Consider the following 17,516-nt stretch of genomic DNA (forward strand, 5'->3'; position numbering starts at 1 on the left):
TTATCCTGTATCAAAAACCATTAGAATTTAGTCAAAATATCATCAAATCCTCCCCCCAACGTTCTTTGATTATTGTTTTTCATCATTCAAAAATTTTTGGCGGCCATCTAAAGTGTAAACTGCTATTTTTCACGAAAAATCCCGCCATTTCGTGGGTGGGAAACCTCCTTAATGTGAAAAAAAAAATTTCAACTACACGTTGGGGGGGGGTATTTTATATGTAGAAAATGTGTACCATGTTTGAAATGAATCGGTCAAGTAGTTTTCGAATGGCAGTGAACACGGACTTTGGAAAAGTAGTTTTGAGAGAAAATCATAAGCGCACGATCGAACGTCCAACGACAAACTGACGCTCGTCTCTCGTTTTAAAATATTGTACAGTGTATAATATATGCATACAAGAATAAAATATGTCTTTATGGCTTGACTTACCTGTCTTTACTAAATAAAATATTCTCGAAACGGAATAATGGACCAGAACCATAAAAGTGAATAACCTGTATACCTGCTGTCAGAGCTATAGTGTTGGAGGGCAGGAAAATAACTAGATAATAACTTCAAGAGTTTTGCTCAGATCGACTTAAAATTTTGGGAATATATTCTTGAAATGTTTATAAATAAAATGAGCCGAAAAAAAATTCGAGTTTTCGAAACAGCAAAACCGTGCCCCCCCCCCCCCCCCCCCCTTCCCCTCAAGCCTCAAACTTCACCATCCCAGCTATCACCCCCAACTGATACGCGGGTATTGACCTCGCGACTTATCAATCTTGACTTACTTGCTTCTTGGAATTTGAACCGTGACGTCGATATTTGTGGGGATCCAAAACAATTTCCATGATCAATGTACACTGTCAATCACAAAATTCTGTTTATACATTTGTCAACTCTGGCAACTTTGGATCTGCAGATCGTGGACTGACAATTGATTCAAAGACGTAGAATAGTGAAAATAAAGGAGATGAGCTCAGTCCAGAATTTCGTCGTCACTCCCTCGAAAACGATTGCATTTTAAGTGAAAATAAAAATTACCACCATGAGATATGCGAGATACTGATTTCGTCAAATAATAATACACTATGTAACAAGGAAATAAAGTCGAGTTTTTTCCTGGGTTAAATATGGGGCTTTATTTTTGCCGCAATATTTGTTTGAAAATTGGGACTTTTGAATTTGATACATATTTCCCGCAAATCCGTCTTAGGGAGAAACATACCACTTTCATCGCGCTTTTGAGGTCAAATAAGTTAATTCTATGGTCAAGTAGAGCATAAAGTTAGTAATCTACTTTTCATCGACTGAACCGGAAATACATTTTCTACTCGAATTGTACATCAATGCAAAGGCTACCATTCAAGGGCAATACTGAGGCCGTGAGTTCCTATATCGCAGGATTCTCCAGTCATGGAGATTTAAAAAGCTTACCAAGCTTTATACGACGATCATCTCATTGCCACTTCATCATTGATGTGAAATGATGAAAAAATTATCAATACATGAATTTATCGCAGAGAAAATCTCAAATGTCAGCCCGAAGTGCGCTGCAATACCTTTCGCTGCGCAGTGGTGTTTGTCACATGAATGAAACCGGAAACGAACATTGAAGACCGTGAGGAACACAAACATTATCCAGAACTTGACCCAGGAAAGCATTCAAAATGAATCATCCAAGTTTCTGCTCAGCATCGTTAGTCTCAGAGTGACAATTTATACCTCGATCGAAGAACACGAGAACATGCATTTCACGTGAAATGTTGTTGAGTAACACGATTCTGCGTCTCTGTGATTCGCAATCCACAAGTCTGACATTTCGTAAAACACGCACCACCGACACCAACTGCATATTTTACGTATAGTTTACGTGTAGCGATAAGACAGAAAACGTTTTAATTCGAATGTACGAGAAAGAACTTCGGCCACATCGGGTGATGTTGCCGGAGATCAAACGAACATTACCTTGGCTGTTAATCCGATGCCCTGTACTCTGATAATAGGACAGGTCAAACCTGTATCTTCGTTGAAACTGCTAGCCGTCAGGTTTGGATATCTTGACCTCTGTGTCGATTATACGATTAGCGTGTGTGTATAAAAGCTGGTTACTCTTTAATTCAAAGTTCGTTATTGACTACAGTTCGACCACAGAAGAAGTTGGTCTAGGTTATTAAGATTCGTAACGACGTGAGTTTCAGTACTGAATTCGTGAGGCGTAGTCAAGAGTCTTACTTCTGGCTGTCACGATGAAGATTTTCGTTGCATTTTTATTCGTTCACCTGATTGCTGGTAAGCCAACTTGTGAAATTATACGGCAAGACAAGCAGACTTGAACTCGATCGAATTTAGCTTCAACTTCGACGTATAACTGTGCGATATAGTTTTTAGCATCTCAGAATCAAGTGACTGACGGTTCTAGCATCTAATCTGTTGAATACTATTCGTTTGAGCTGTCAACACTTCGTGATTTTTCACTAGCTCGTGAAATAAGCCGTTCCAATATTTGGTTGTTGTTTCACCTTCACCTGTGATTCACTTTCATTTCGTAGACCATGTTTTGCTTTCGTTCCTATACGCTTCCACTCTTTTACAGGAATCCTATGTTCCGAGGCTACTGAACCGAAAGATACACTACATCCAGAGATGCTTGCACAATTTTACATCGACATGCTGAGAGCCCTGCGTTTATACAATCTGAATAATTATGATGAGGCCGTCAAGCAAGCCGTAATCGACAAGTGCAAGAAGAATGGTGGACCCAAGGCATTCGACGATGCCAAGGAAAGCCTGCTGAGCCTGCAAAATTCGATAGATTCCTTGGTCAACGACACTATAAATCAGGTTCTGCTTGTCGGCGTAGAATCATGGAACGTGCAGGAACAGATACCGAGACTTTGTGACACGTATATGACTGTCTTGAACCAGACGAAGCCAGCTCTAAATTCAGTCAGACCTTGTCTGGACGAAGCGGAACGCGCGACTGCCAACATCATGTACAACATGAGATTTGCAGCTGCGGATTCCGTCTGCGGGAACAACGGAAGTAACCTCATTTGTAAGTTCATTTACTATACATATCGTATGCATGGATCTTTTTTGTGGATATCGAAATGCCCTCACAAACATATGCACGTAGTTATGAAACTAAACTGCTCGCTATAGGGTGTACTAATCTAGCAATAAACCGAATCTACTTTCGTCTTGGAAACCGAAAAATGTAAAAATGTACATGAAAAATATCACTTCTTGGTTGGTTCCGAACCTACGGCTCCATGAAATTCGTTCCCGTGAATGCAGAATAAATCTTGAAGTTACGCCACCGAAGGTTTAGATGTGAAAATTGAAAAGGCGAAAAACGATTATGCAAATCCACCAGGTTTCAACGTTTTCAAATTGTTTAACCTGTTGTAAATTCACATAACGTTGTCTTTTTCATCCAAGCATTTTACACGGCTCGTGGATTTGAGTGTTTCGTTCGCCATTATCCCAGGAACTGTTCGGTACAAATGCCGCTCCACGACAATCCCATCGTCCTCACCGACGGCGTCCGGATTGCTGGTGCTCCATGGTCTTATGAACCATCCTACCCAAGCCTGAACGAATGCAAGTAAGTGAAAGATGAAAAATTATTGCCGTTATACTATACTCCAGCAGCATATGCTACAGTGAAAGTTTTGCTCAAAAATGACTTATCATTATCATTAATCGACCAACAGGAATATTCGAACGGCCAAAATCTGCACGCTCGAAAAATTGAGTGGATGCGAACAACCGCAACCTGCCAGTGTGACGACTTCTGTATATGATGCTGTCGAAAAAGCAACAGGCTGTGAAAAAATACTCAATGCCGAAGCATCCTCTGCGGCCTGAGGATGAGATGACTGCAAAGGCTGTAGGAGGAAGGTGGGACCTTCCCCATTTCGCAAGATTTTCAATATAGATTTAGTGCTTATGCAGAACACGCAAAGTGATATTTTGATCGATGGGCTTCGAATCTTGTGCAATACTTTATTACACCGTCTATGTGTATGTAAAGGTATATATATATAAATATATATATATACGATAGGACCTCAACGGATAATGTATGATAAACATCAATTATTTTCTGACGATCGATATTCGCCATGAATCTTACCCTGAAAAATCCCTCGACCATTTTGAGACGAAGAGCAGGCTGCGCGTTACGACCGAGAAAGCAGGAATAACCCAGACGAGAAGCAGTGAGTTAAAACCGACGTGACGTGTCTCTTCGACGGAATTTCGTCATTTGAATTCCTTGGTATAGTTTATGACGTAAAGTTCATATCCCTCATTAAAAAACGATCCGTAAATTGAGAGGCGATAAAACGGATGGGGCTGACTCTGAATTCTAGAGCTAATTTTCCATTTCACGTTGAGTCGAATGTCAATTAAAATCAACATGATACCGTGAATAGGTATTGAACATAAGAAAATTTCACAAGCAGCGAACAATTTATTATGAAAATCGAGGAAAAAGTATCTATAAGAAAATCGGTGAAAGCCTCAACGTCGACTACAGTTTGCATGAAATGCACCAGATGCGAATCGCCTGACGTGAATATCTTGCGCTTTTCGAAGCTGGAAAGAATTCTCCGCACGTCCAGTCGCAGATTCACCTTCGGAATCTGAGCCGGCTGAACGGCCCAACTTCTAGTTCTCAACCCTGGTAAGACGATCCACGCAGACTTGCTATTGATACCCGCCTTTTGCCGCCTTTTTTGTATTACTTGGCAAATATCGAAAACTCGCAAATCACGAAAAGGTGGATTTTTTAAACCTTCAATGAAGCCTCGGGTCAATATTATATACCATACATAGGTATATTCGCTGTCTTGTAGACCGATGCGTGATATAGGAAGAGAGAAAAAACAAAAAGAAACCGTGCAGAACATAGTAGGTACAGACAAGTATGCGTACATCGCTTGCGAATCGGAGTGCAGACGGAGAAATGAATCGTGTGAAACAAACGACTAAACGATACACATTTCTCAAAAGCGTGTGTATTCGTGTTTGGTAAAAGTTTCGATATGAATAGTTGAAGTCTTTTCAAAGAGTAGCTTTAAATTCTGATGACCGAATCTTGGTAGTGAGAATACAATTCGAGACGTATAGAATGAAACATTTCGTTTCATACATTTGAATATGGTCCCTACATGAAAGCAAGTATTTCGAATTCAGTCCAAAAAACTAGACACAAAATATGATAAGTGAAAAGATATGAATACGAAAATACTAGACTCTTCTAACAGAGTATAATTTCAAAACCGCAATCTTGGAGGCGATTGTGAGTCGCTCATTCCGGATCGAGGGGTCGGTAAAGAAATTCCCAGGGTAACTTGAGAGAAAGAAGGTAGAAAATATTCGGCGGCCGAGCGAGTATCATCACGGGGGAGAGATGGATAGATAGATGGATCGAGTTTATTACGCCATGACCCGCTTGGGCTTTAAGGCAAACAAAAAGGTGATCAGTGGAGGAACTTCAAAGATCGATGCAGATAATTTTGATACATAGGTAGAGACATAGAATACGAGAACCGGATTGTACAATAGATCCAGTCATATTAGTATAACATCACAAAAGTATAACACAATAAAAAGGATATATTACTGACCAACGGACCGGAAAGATAAAGTGAATAGATAGCTAACTAATAATAGATATACAGACTAGAGTTCGTAATCGTTGAAATTGATGAATGGTTTATAGTTTAAAGAACCGACGGTAGGAATAAAATAACAGTGCACAATTAGATAGATACAGGATAAGAATAGGTAGTACAAGAAAATATACATAATAAATTATAAATGGTAATAAAATTGAGAGTGACAATGAGAATAAAAGTATAACATAGTAAAACGGAAATAGACATAGATTGTAAAATAGAACAACAGTGGATAGACGAAAACCAGATAATTGATAGTTAGTCCACGCTGTGAAGTTTCCTGCTCTACGGCCGCTGCCAGTCACAGCCTAGATCTTACGGAAGAACCCGATTCTGCTGCTAGGAGATAGTGATGGAGCGTAGGCTTGAAAACGTCAAGCGACGGGGAGTTTTTTAGGGAGAGAGAGAGTGCTCGTAACGCACCCGCTGTTGTGCGAATTCCGCGCTGAGTCGCGTCAGCCAGAGAATCCGATTTAATGAACCCGCGACAAGACTCGCGCGTCGATATGTCGCGGCTGCCCGAATGTGTTTTCAACTATAATCCGCGGGCCGTTGCGCCAAATATGGATGCGAATACACGGAATATCGGTGTTGAGATCAGAGCGGTCAGATTTGTGATTTAATTCTCCACTCGCCGCGTTAGTACTCGGAATGAAACTGCAGCGTTATACGAAACTTGACACGATTTTTCAATTACTTTTATTTTTATTTCAGCGATGCGTTGTCAAGGCCAGCAACAAGTTTTGCTTAAGTATGAAGCTTATTTTACTGTCGGCTGACTCGTTCGTCAATCTGTCATCGCTTCGGTCAAATTTGATGAATAACTTGAAACAAATATAAACCAGGCTTTTTAACCGCCTGAAAAATCAATTAAATAGTCGATTTGGTAAACACAAATTGAATATGAATAGTCATTTGTAATCTTTACAGATTATTACGAGCGTTGGGCATTCATCAACCATACCATAGTCGTCGGGGGATTGAAAATTCACCAAGGTTTTGCAATGAAAATGATCGCAGTGTGTTGTATATTCTACATGAAGAAAAAATAAATTATCAACCATAAAGCGATTGCGAGATCAAAATGCATCATTTTTTTTCTGTGGAAACCACATTTTATTTCTTTTTTTTCCGTACTCGAATTCGGGATCCTTTAAAATAATTTCTCTGTTCCAGTCCTGTTTCCTACAATAATTTAAACTCACATCAAAATACACTGTAAATTATATTTGTGCGAATTCGCGATCATACGACGAACCGCGAATCCGTTGCAATCATTGCCAGCTTTGAAATATCGATAAACGCGAGTCTTACGGAAAAATAAATTTATTTTGTCACGTCTTGGGAGGCCGGCCGTTTCATTCCACAGACTCCACATCCAGGACCCTGAATCACACCATGAATATACTCGTACCGCGACTCACGAGCGCAAGGCGATTGAGAGGAAAAGCATTCTAATTTCTTTCCGCCTTATCGGAGAGAAAGATTTCACCGACGTTACGGTAGTTCGAATCACCGGGTCCATCCCTCGCGTTAAATTCGTGGCTGAGTGTTGGCCCACTTCTTCCTGAGCCGGAATTTTTGAACCCTTCACGTGTAAGTGTTCCCCCTCAACAATTAGTCTGATAATTATCATTCTCTACTCCAGCGGTCCGCGATCATGATCGTTGTTATGACTCATACAATACTCGTACGTGTCCGTGTGATGGATTGTGAGCGTGTAGGTACGAAAATTCCAACCATAAATGGCGGAAATGGAATGGCAGATTCAGAGGAAACGCAAAATGAGCATAAGATGTATCTTCGCCACCTCAGTGACGCGATGACGCTACCAGAAGATCCATCACACGACTCACGAGAACCTGGCTTCTAAGCACTTTCTGGAGTTCCATCGGCACCCGTTATTTTCGTGCAATACAAACATCATACCGTGCGAGTTTGGTATTTGAGACGTCTGTAATGCAATGATTGCGAGAGGACGATTTTCGACAGCCGGGTTATTCGGCGACCCCGCGAATCTCGCCCCAACGAAATCTCCCGACCAGCAAAATCCACCGATAGTACGACCCCGATTTCGTCCAAGGTCGAATGCGCCACCGATCGCGAAGCGAGTCGAACGATTCTGACGGGTTTTTCCTCCCGGCAGCTATTCTGACATTTTTTTCTCCATTGACGTGACAGGCAGCACTCGTTGAGAAGTATACCTGTAGTTACTCTTACGCGCGTTGTTCCAGAAAGTCAAACATTTTAGTTATTTCAAACAAGTATGGTAATATTTCACTCGAGAAGTGATGGCGTGGATGCTAAAAAATGAAAAATGCGTCCTAGAATATTGCTGTCAGTGTTGAAGAAGTTGTACGGAAAATCATAGGACAGATGTCGTAAAGTTTGGCGAAGGTTATCAAAGAAATGGTCTCTTGATGACTCCTCTCATGAAAGATCGTTAAGGGGGGGGGTAAGGTTTTCAGCGTAAAAAAAAACCAATTTTTTTGTGAATTTTTTTTTGAAGTATGAATTGAGCAAAATTTAGTCAAACCTTTTGCGCATTGTTAGGTATACTTTTAAAAATATTCTGTAATTTTTTCATGCGGAAATATTCAAATACAAGCCGGTGACAGAACTTGCCCCAGAACGTCTCAGAAAGAGAACAATTTGCGGTCTTCACTATGTCTCGGTCGGAAGTTATCCTGCATCAAAAACCATTAGAATTTAGTCAAAATATCATCAAATCCTCCCCACAACGTTCTTCGATTATTGTTTTTTATCATTTGAAAATTTTTGGCGGCCATCTAAAGTGTAAACTGCTATTTTTCACGAAAAATCCCGCCATTTCGTGGGTGGGAAACCCCCTTGATGTGAAGAAAAAAATTTCAACGACACATTGGGGGGAGGTATTTTATATGTAGAAAATGTGTACCATGTTTGAAATGAATCGGTCAAGTAGTTTTCAAATGGCAGTAAACACGGACTTTGAAAAAGTAGTGTTGAGAAAAATCACAAGCGCACGATCGAACGTACAACGACAAACTGACGCTCGTCTCTCGTTTTAAAATATTGTACAGTGTATAATATATGCATACAAGAATAAAATATGTCTTTATGGCTTTACTTACCTGTCTTTACTGAATAAAATATTCTCGAAACGGAATAATGAACCAGAACGATAAAAGTAAATAACCTGTATACCTGCTGTCAGAGCTATAGTGTTGAAGGGCGGGAGAATAACTAGACAATAACTTCAAGAGTTTTGCTCGGATCGACTTGAAATTTTGGGAATATATTCTTGAAATGTTTATAAATAAAATAAGCCGAAAAAAAATTCGAGTTTTCGAAACTGCAAAACCGTCCCCCCCCTCCTCAAGTCTCAAACTTCGCCATCCCAGCTATCACCCCCCAACTGATACGCGGGTATTAACCTCGCTGCTTATCAATCTTGACTCACTTGCTTCTTGGAATTTGAACCGTGACGTCGATATTCGTGGGGATCCAAAAAAATTTCCATGATCAATGTACACTGTCAATCACAAAATTGTGTTGAAATATTTGTCAACTCTGGCAACTTTGGATCTGCGGATTGTGGACTGACAATTGATTAAAAGACGTAGTATAGTGAAAATGAAGGAGATAAGCTCAGTCCAGAATTTTGTCGTCACTCCCTCGAAAACGATTGGATTTAGAAGTGAAAATAAAAATTACCACCATGAGATATGCGAGATACTGATTTTGTCGAATAATAATACACTATGTAACAAGGAAATAAAGTCGAGTTCTGTTCCTGGGTCGAATATGGGACTTTATTTCCGAATCAATTTTTGCCGCAATATTTGTTTGAAAATTGGGACTTTTGGATTCGGTACATATTTCCCGCAAATCCATCTTAGGGAGAAACATACCACTTTCATCGCGCTTTTGAGGTCAAATAAGTTAATTCTATGGTCAAGTCGGGCATAAAGTTAGTAATCTACTTTTCATCGACTGAACCGGAAATACATTTTCTACTCGAATTGTACATCAATGCAAAGGCTACCATTCAAGGGCAATACTGAGGCCGTGAGTTCCTATATAGCAGGATTCTCCAGTCGTAAAGATTTAAAAAGCTTACCAAACTTTGTACGACGATCATCTCATTGACACTTCATCACTGATGTGAACTGATGAAAAAATTATCAAAACATGAATATATCGCAGAGAAAATCTCAAATGTCAGCCCGAAGTGCGCTGCAATACCTTTCGCTGCGCAGTGGTGTTTGTCACATGAATGAAAGCGGAAACGAACATTGAAGACCGTGAGGAAAACAAACATTATCCAGAACTTGACCCAGGAAAGCATTTAAATTCAATCATCCAAGTTTCTGCTCAGCATCGTTAGTCTCAGAGTGACAATTTATACCTCGATCGAAGAACACGAGTACATGCATTTCACGTGAAATGTTGTTGAGTAACACGATTCTGCGTCTCTGTGATTCGCAATCCACAAGTCTGACATTTCGTAAAACACGCACCGCCGACACCAACTGCATATTTTTCGTATAGTTCATGTGTAGCGATAAGACAGAAAACGTTCTAATTCGAATTTACGAGAAAGAACTTTGGCCACATCGGGTGATGTTGCCGGAGATCAAACGAACATTGACTTGGCTGTTAATCCGATGCCCTGTACTTTGATAATAGCACAGGTCAAAGCTGTATCTTCGTTGAAACTGCTAGCCGTCAGGTTTGGATATCTTGACCTCTGTGTGGATTATACGATTAGCGTATGTGTATAAAAGCTGGTTACTTTTTAATTCAAAGTTCGTTATTGACTACAGTTCGACCACAGAAGAAGTTAGTCTCGGTTATTAAGATTCGTAACGACGTGAGTTTCAGTACTGAATTCGTGAGGCGTAGTCAAGAGTCTTACTTCTGGTTGTCACGATGAAGATTTTCGTTGCATTTTTATTCGTTCACCTGATTGCTGGTAAGCCAACTTGTGAAACTATACGGCAAGACAAGCAGACTTGAACTCGATCGAATTTAGCTTAAACTTCGACGTATAACTGTGCGATATAGTTTTGAGCATCTCAGAATCAAGTGACTGACGGTTCTAGCATCCAATCTGTTGAATACTATTCGTTTAAGCTGTCAACACTTCGTGATTTTTCACTAGCTCGTAAAATAAGCCGTTCCAATATTTGGTTGTTGTTTCACCTTCACCTGTGATTCACTTTCATTTCGTAGAACATGTTTTGCTTTCGTTCCTATACGCTTTCACTCTGTTACAGGAATCCTATGTTCCGAGGCTACTAAACCGAAAAATACACGAAATCCAGAGATGCTTGCTGAATTTTACATCGACATGCTGAGAGACCTGCGTTTATACAATCTGAATAATTATGATGAGGCCATCAAGCAAGCCATAATCGACAAGTGCAGGAAGAATGGTGGACCAAAGGCATTTGACGATGCCAAGGAAAGCCTGCTGAGCCTGCAAAATTCGATAGATTCCTTGGTCAACGACACTATAAATCAGGTTCTGCTTGTCGGCGTAGAATCATGGAACGGGCAGGAACAGATACCGAGACTTTGTGACACGTTTATGACTGTGTTAAACTCGACGAAGCTAGCTCTAAATTCAGTCAGACCTTGTCTGGACGAAGCGGAACGCGCGACTGCCAACATCATGTACAACATGAGATTTGCAGCTGCGGATTCCGTCTGCGGGAACAACGGAAGTAACCTTATTTGTAAGTTTATTTACTACACATATAGTATGCATGGATCTTTTTTGTGGATATTGAAATGCCCTCACATACATATGCACGTAGTTATAAAACTAAACTGCTCGCTATAGAGTGTATTAATCTAGCAATCAACCGACTCTACTTTCGTCTTGGAAACCGAAAAATGTAAAAATGTACGTGAAAAATATCACTTCTTGGTTCGTTCCGAACCTACGGCTCCGTGAAATTCGTTCCCGTGAATGCGGAATAAATCTTGAAGATACGCCACCGAAGGTTTAGATATGAAAATTGAAAAGGCGAAAGACGATTATGCAAATCCACCAGGTTTCAACGTTTTGAAAATTATTTAACCTCTTGTAAATTCACATAACGTTGTCTTTTTTTATCCAAGCATTTTACACGGCTCGTGGATTTGAGTGTTTCGTTCACCATTATCCCAGAAACTGTTCGGTACAAATGCCGCCCCGCAATAATTCCATCGTCCTCACCGACGGCGCACGGATTGCTGGTGCTCCATGGTATTATGAACCATCCTACCCAAGCCTGAACGAATGCAAGTAAGTGAAAGATCAGAAAATTGTTGCCGTTATATTATACTCCAGCAGCATATGCTGCAGTGAAAGTTTTGCTCAAAATTGACTGATCATTATCATAAATCGACCAACAGGAGTATTCGGACGGCCAAAATCTGCACGCTCGAAAAATTGAGTGGATGCGAACAACCGGAACCTGCCAGTGTGACGACTTCTCTATATGATGCTATCGAAAAAGCAACAGGCTGTGAAAACATACTCAATGCCGAAGCATCCTCTGCGGCCTGAGGATGAGATGACTGCAAAGGCTGTAGGAGGAAGGTGGGACCTTCCCCATTTCGCAAGATTTTTAATGTAGATTTAGTGCAGTATGCAGAACACGCAAAGTGATATTTTGATCGATGGGCTTCGAATCTTGTGGAATACTTTATTAAACCGTCTATGTGTATGTATATGTATATACACAACGAATAATGTATGATAAATATCAACTATTTTCTGACGATTGATATTCACCATGAATCTTACCGTGAAAAATCCCTTGATCATTTTGAGACGAAGAGCAGGATGCGCGTTACGACCGAGAAAGCAGGAATGACCCAGACGAGAAGCAGTGAGTTAAAACCGACGTGACGTGTCTCTTTGACGGAATTTCGTCATTTGAATTCCTTGGTATAGTTTATGACGTAAAGTTCACATCCCTCATTGAAAAACGATCCGTAAATTGAGAGGCCATAAAACGGATGGGGCTGACTCTGAATTCTAGAGCTAATTTTCCATTTCACGTTGAGTCGAATGTCAATTAAAATCAACATGATACAGTGAATAGGTATTAAACATAAGAAAATTTCACAAGCAGCGAATAATTTATTATGAACATCGAGGAAAAAGTATCTATAAGAAAATCGGTGAAAGCCTCAACGTCGACCACAGTTTGCATGAAATGCACCAGATGCGAATCGCCTGACGTGATTATCTTGCGCTTTTCGAAGCTGGAAAGAATTCTCCGCACGTCCAGTCGCAGATTCACCTTCGGAATCTGAGCCGGCTGAACGGCCCAACTTCTAGTTCTTAACCCTGGTAAGACTATTCACGCAGACTTGACATTGATACCCGCCTTTTGCCGCCTTTTTTGTATTCCTTGGCAAATATACCGTGCGGATCGAAAACTCACAAATCACGAGAAGGTCGATTTTTTACACCCTCGATGAAGCCTCGGGTCGATATTATATACCATACATAGGTATATTCGCTGTCTTGCAGACCGATGCGTGATATAGGAAGAGAGAAAAAACAAAAAGAAACCGTGCAGAACATAGTAGGTACAGACAAGTATGCGTACATCGCTTGCGAATCGAAGTGCAGCCGGAGAAATGAATCGTGTGAAACAAACGACTAAACGAGACACATTTCTTAAAAGCGTGTGTATTCGTGTTTGGTCAAAGTTTTGATATAAATAGTTGTAGTCTTTTCGAAGAGTAGCTTTAAATTCTGATGACCGAATCTTGGTAGTGAGAATACAATTCGAGACGTATAGAATGAAACATTTCATTTCATACATTTGAATATGGTCCCTACATGAAAGTAAGTATTTCAAATTAAGTCCAAAAAACTAGACACAAGATATGATAAGTGAAAAGATATGAATACGAAAATACTAGACTTTTCAGACAGAGTATATTTTCAAAGCTAAAATCTTGGAGGCGATTCTGAGTCGCTTATTCCGGATCGAGGGGTCGGTAGAGAAATCCTCGGGATAACTTAAGAGGAAGAAGGTAGAAAAGATTTGGCGGTCGAGTGTGTATAATCAAGGGCGAGAGAGAGAGAGAGAGACATGGGAGGATATACCGGAAGCCGACAAATAACTCGGACTGTTCTCTGCTCCGCAGATCCGTCGGCAAATCCGGTTTCGAGGCGAAATCAAGTGCTCGTAACGCACCCGCTGTTGTGCGAATTTCGCGCTGAGTCGCGTCAGCCAGAGAATCCGATTTAATGAACCCGCGACAAGACTCGCGCGTCGATATGTCGCGGTCAGATTTGTGAAACAGTTTTCTGCCGTCGTTCCCCCTCCTTTCTCACCGATAAACCCGTTATCAGCTAAAAACCATCCTGACACGAATCTGATGGCCAAAGTTTGCAAAGTTTAATAACGAATTAGCGGTGGGGAAAGAATTTAATTCTCTCTTCGCTGCGTTAGTACACGGAATAAAACTGCAGCGTTATACGAAATTTGACACGATTTTTCAATGACTTACATTTTTATTCGAGCTATGCGTTTCTGAGGCCAGCAACGAGTTTTGCGTAGGTACGAAGCTTATTCAATCGTCGACTGACTCGTTCGTGAATCCGTTATCGCTTCGGATAAATTTGGTCAATTAGTTTGAACCAACTCAAACCGGGTTTGATTGACCACATAAAAATTCAATTGAATAATCGATTCGGTAAACGTGAGTTGCATCGATGATGATATATAGTTTATACGGATTATATTGCCGATTGGAACGTGAATAATTACAATCAGGGGATTAAAAATGAAGCAACGTGGATTTGAGTGCCTTTGATAAATACTAAATCGCAAGGAGAACGAGAGCAGTCTGCTCTCAACTGCACGAAAGAAAAAAAATTTAAACAAAAAAAGAAAATTACCAACAAACAGCGGTTATACGATTAAAATACAAAATTGATGTATCGCTACTTGGAACTCTCGAAAAGTAGACAACGGTACCTACATAAATTCCTGAATAACTTAACGAAGGTTTGTTGTGGGGACTCGATCTCATAAAACGAGGCCCATCCGTATGGTCGAGATTTTTTTATACACCCTCACTTACTGTTTTATTTTCTTCCCTCGACGGTATCGTAAAGCGAAATAATGTCAAGTGGAAAAGGAAGAAGGAGTAAGAGACGATCGCAGAACTGCCGTCACGGCTCAATCTCCCCGTAAACTGGAATAAATGGATCAAGGGTGGCTGGTGAAGTAATCTCTGGATGAATGGGGATCGGGAGCTGCCGAGTACTGGCAATTATAAATTCAATTTTTGCTTTACGTTTTTTGTTCTTTGTTTTTTTAATCCGTCAAAACGAAGCGGCATTATGTGTTTTTTGAAACGGAGCGAATTTCCCGCGTTATACTACATAAGCCATTCCACGTGCCGGTAATTGACCCGACGAAAACTCCGATCCACTAAAAACTGATTTAAATTTTGTGAACTAATTTTTTCAATTGATAAGAGTCAGTGGGGAATTTTTTGTAAATTTTTATTAAAAAAAGTTTAGACGCTATCAGCTCGGATATATTTCGAAAAGTATCTATACGTTACGCGAAAAAAATTTGTGGACAAAAAAGTTTCAGTTTCAACCGAATCGTGCAACTGTAACATTATGCAGAAGAAACATAAGAAACTAAGATCTCGAATGAAATTGTATCACCTTTAGACGGTCTATGAATTTTTTTGCTTGTTATATAAATTCAAAAATGGACACAAAACCGATACTTTTTTCTTAGAGTTATAATCGACTGAAGCCTGGGCTGCATTGTCGATTTTCACGTGTATTTTATTCGAAGAATAATTTTCTGAAAATCGTACTAGCCTTTATAGACTCACAAAAACATTTCACAGAGTTTGATACGATTTTGTGAGAGCCAGGGTTTTGGTCGAACAGATTAGACGCGGAATGCCCTATATGCATTAATCCGATTTCGCTCGGCTGAAAATCCTCAAGAAACGCGGAGAAACAGTTTCATATCGATTTCGCTTCGCCCGGAGTTTGTCTGCCGAGTGGATACCGCAGGTATGTACGTAAGATTACGGTGGGATGGGTGAATTAAAAGACTCGTGGCAAGCTAGTCGAGAATCTTTCACGGCTATCCGAGCAACTCTAACCACTCCTGATAATTAGCCAAAACAAGAGGCACTTAGAGCGTGGAAATCTCAGAGGAACTCTTCGACCACAGACGATCCTCGATTGCTGGTGCACCGGAAGTTGGAGTGAAACTCTGTGTCGAAACACATTTCCGTAAAAAACAAAGTGAACGTGGAGTGAAATCAGACAAATTAACAAGATTTTTCAACCATTTTAATGCGAGTTCAAATAAGAGATGATAAAGAAGCTCATATTTATCATAAACTGTTAGCATTTCTTCCATGCATCTCTGGGAAGATCATCTAGTAACTTACGAAACTTACTATAATTTCATAAATACTCAATGTGCGACTAAAACGCAATCGGAATGATTAAAAGTATTGATTTTCAATTTAACATTAACAATTGCAACTGTATTCTTCTCCATACATGTATCTTGGTATACAGAGTGAATTCTTAAACCACTGATAAAACATAATAATACGCATGCGCTACAATCCGAAAGCGAGCGCTTGCCAGGGTGACCAACCGTCAGAAATCTAACCTCAAAAGTTTTGACAATCGTCAGTGTTGAGCACAACTGCTGCACGTCACCTACAAGTGTAAAAATTTTTGAGGTTAGATTTCTGACGGTTGGTCACCCTGGCAAACACTCGCTTTCGGATTTTAGCGCATGCGCATTATTACATTTTATCAGACGTCGGACAATGCAGTGGTTAGAAATTCACTCTCTTATTTTTCCCCATTGTAAGGAAGATAAATAAAATTCGGTGGTAAGTTATACATATATTATTTTAGCGAAATTGAGATACGTCACATTTCCGCACGTCATGTCGCAGAGCAAACTTCACTCTTCTTTTTTGCTGAGTGGGTACCAACGTACGAATCATTATATATAATGTCCAAAGACATTCGCGTGCAGTCTGCGGTAGCATTGAGTGAAAAACGTCTCCTCTCCTCGTGTTTTTTCATCCCTCTATTTTTCTTTCTTCATTTCTCTTATTTTCTCGTTCGCTTCGGGCGTGCAACCAGGGCAAAGTAATGGAGATCATCCCAGGCTGAGAATCCGAGCCTCCTGAAGTATCGCGTGCTTCGTGCTAGCTGTTGGTGTTTCCTCTTCTTCCTCTGCTCACACGAGCAGAGTGCTTCGGCCATTCAACGACTGTGCCGCACTTTTGATAGATTTATCTTTCGTCGTTAAACCCGGCGCAGCGGCATTGGGCTACTTGAAAAATGATGATTGGTTCGTATCATCCGGGTAAAACTTTCTGTGGTTATCCATATTTAATGCTCACTATATGTATAATCGAAGAGCGAGTCTCGCGATTGAAATCACAAGATATAACGATCAAAGTTTAATGCAAAATTTTGTCGTTCCTTTTTGTTACCCGGTGGATTTTAACTGTTATTATTATACAGATGTGCAAAAAAATTGTTTTTTTTTTTCAGCAGCATCGGATGTTTTTGGTAAATATTGTGTTTTCGAGTTTGCAAATTTTTACAAAATACAAGGTGTTTGCGTGAAAAAAAGCATAATGAAAAATACCACCATTTTATTACAATGAACTAAATAATATTTCTCATAAAATTAAACAAAGAATTTCTTTATGAAATTTATTTAACATTCCGCGTTCGTTCTTTTCATCCCATGAAACCTTTTCTTCTTGTTTTTGATACACCTTCGAACACGCTTCCACTCTCCATTTTCTGCTTCCCTGTTTGTA

General features: G+C 40.1%; 3 protein-coding genes across 15 annotated transcripts in view; 2 read left to right on the forward strand and 1 right to left on the reverse strand.

Annotated features, from left to right (window-relative positions):
• LOC124181203 (pleckstrin homology domain-containing family G member 5) overlaps positions 1–17,516 on the reverse strand; it is a 185,482-nt gene that overhangs the window by 98,501 nt on the left and 69,465 nt on the right. The gene's annotated exons all lie outside the window — the stretch shown is intronic.
• On the forward strand, positions 2,113–3,969 carry LOC124181206. Its single transcript, XM_046567532.1, has 4 exons — positions 2,113–2,277; positions 2,582–3,043; positions 3,430–3,595; positions 3,705–3,969. Exons 1-4 carry the CDS (start codon positions 2,235–2,237, stop codon positions 3,856–3,858), a joined length of 825 nt encoding a protein of 274 aa, XP_046423488.1. The 5' UTR covers positions 2,113–2,234; the 3' UTR covers positions 3,859–3,969.
• Positions 10,467–12,434, forward strand: LOC124181205. Its single transcript, XM_046567531.1, has 4 exons — positions 10,467–10,632; positions 10,937–11,398; positions 11,787–11,952; positions 12,063–12,434. Exons 1-4 carry the CDS (start codon positions 10,590–10,592, stop codon positions 12,214–12,216), a joined length of 825 nt encoding a protein of 274 aa, XP_046423487.1. The 5' UTR covers positions 10,467–10,589; the 3' UTR covers positions 12,217–12,434.

Source organism: Neodiprion fabricii, chromosome 4 (assembly GCF_021155785.1).
Source record: "Neodiprion fabricii isolate iyNeoFabr1 chromosome 4, iyNeoFabr1.1, whole genome shotgun sequence".
Classification (NCBI taxonomy): Eukaryota; Metazoa; Arthropoda; class Insecta; order Hymenoptera; family Diprionidae; genus Neodiprion; species Neodiprion fabricii.

Excerpts from the sequence above, each read along its gene's own strand:
- LOC124181205 (XM_046567531.1), top strand. The coding sequence starts at position 10,590 with ATGAAGATTTTCGTTGCATTTTTATTCGTTCACCTGATTGCTG. Across the intron at positions 10,633-10,936 it reads ATTCGTTCACCTGATTGCTG|GAATCCTATGTTCCGAGGCT; the intron begins GTAAGCCAACTT and ends ACTCTGTTACAG. Across the intron at positions 11,399-11,786 it reads CAACGGAAGTAACCTTATTT|CATTTTACACGGCTCGTGGA; the intron begins GTAAGTTTATTT and ends TTTTTATCCAAG.
- LOC124181206 (XM_046567532.1), top strand. The coding sequence starts at position 2,235 with ATGAAGATTTTCGTTGCATTTTTATTCGTTCACCTGATTGCTG. Across the intron at positions 3,044-3,429 it reads CAACGGAAGTAACCTCATTT|CATTTTACACGGCTCGTGGA; the intron begins GTAAGTTCATTT and ends TTTTCATCCAAG. Across the intron at positions 3,596-3,704 it reads CCAAGCCTGAACGAATGCAA|GAATATTCGAACGGCCAAAA; the intron begins GTAAGTGAAAGA and ends ATCGACCAACAG.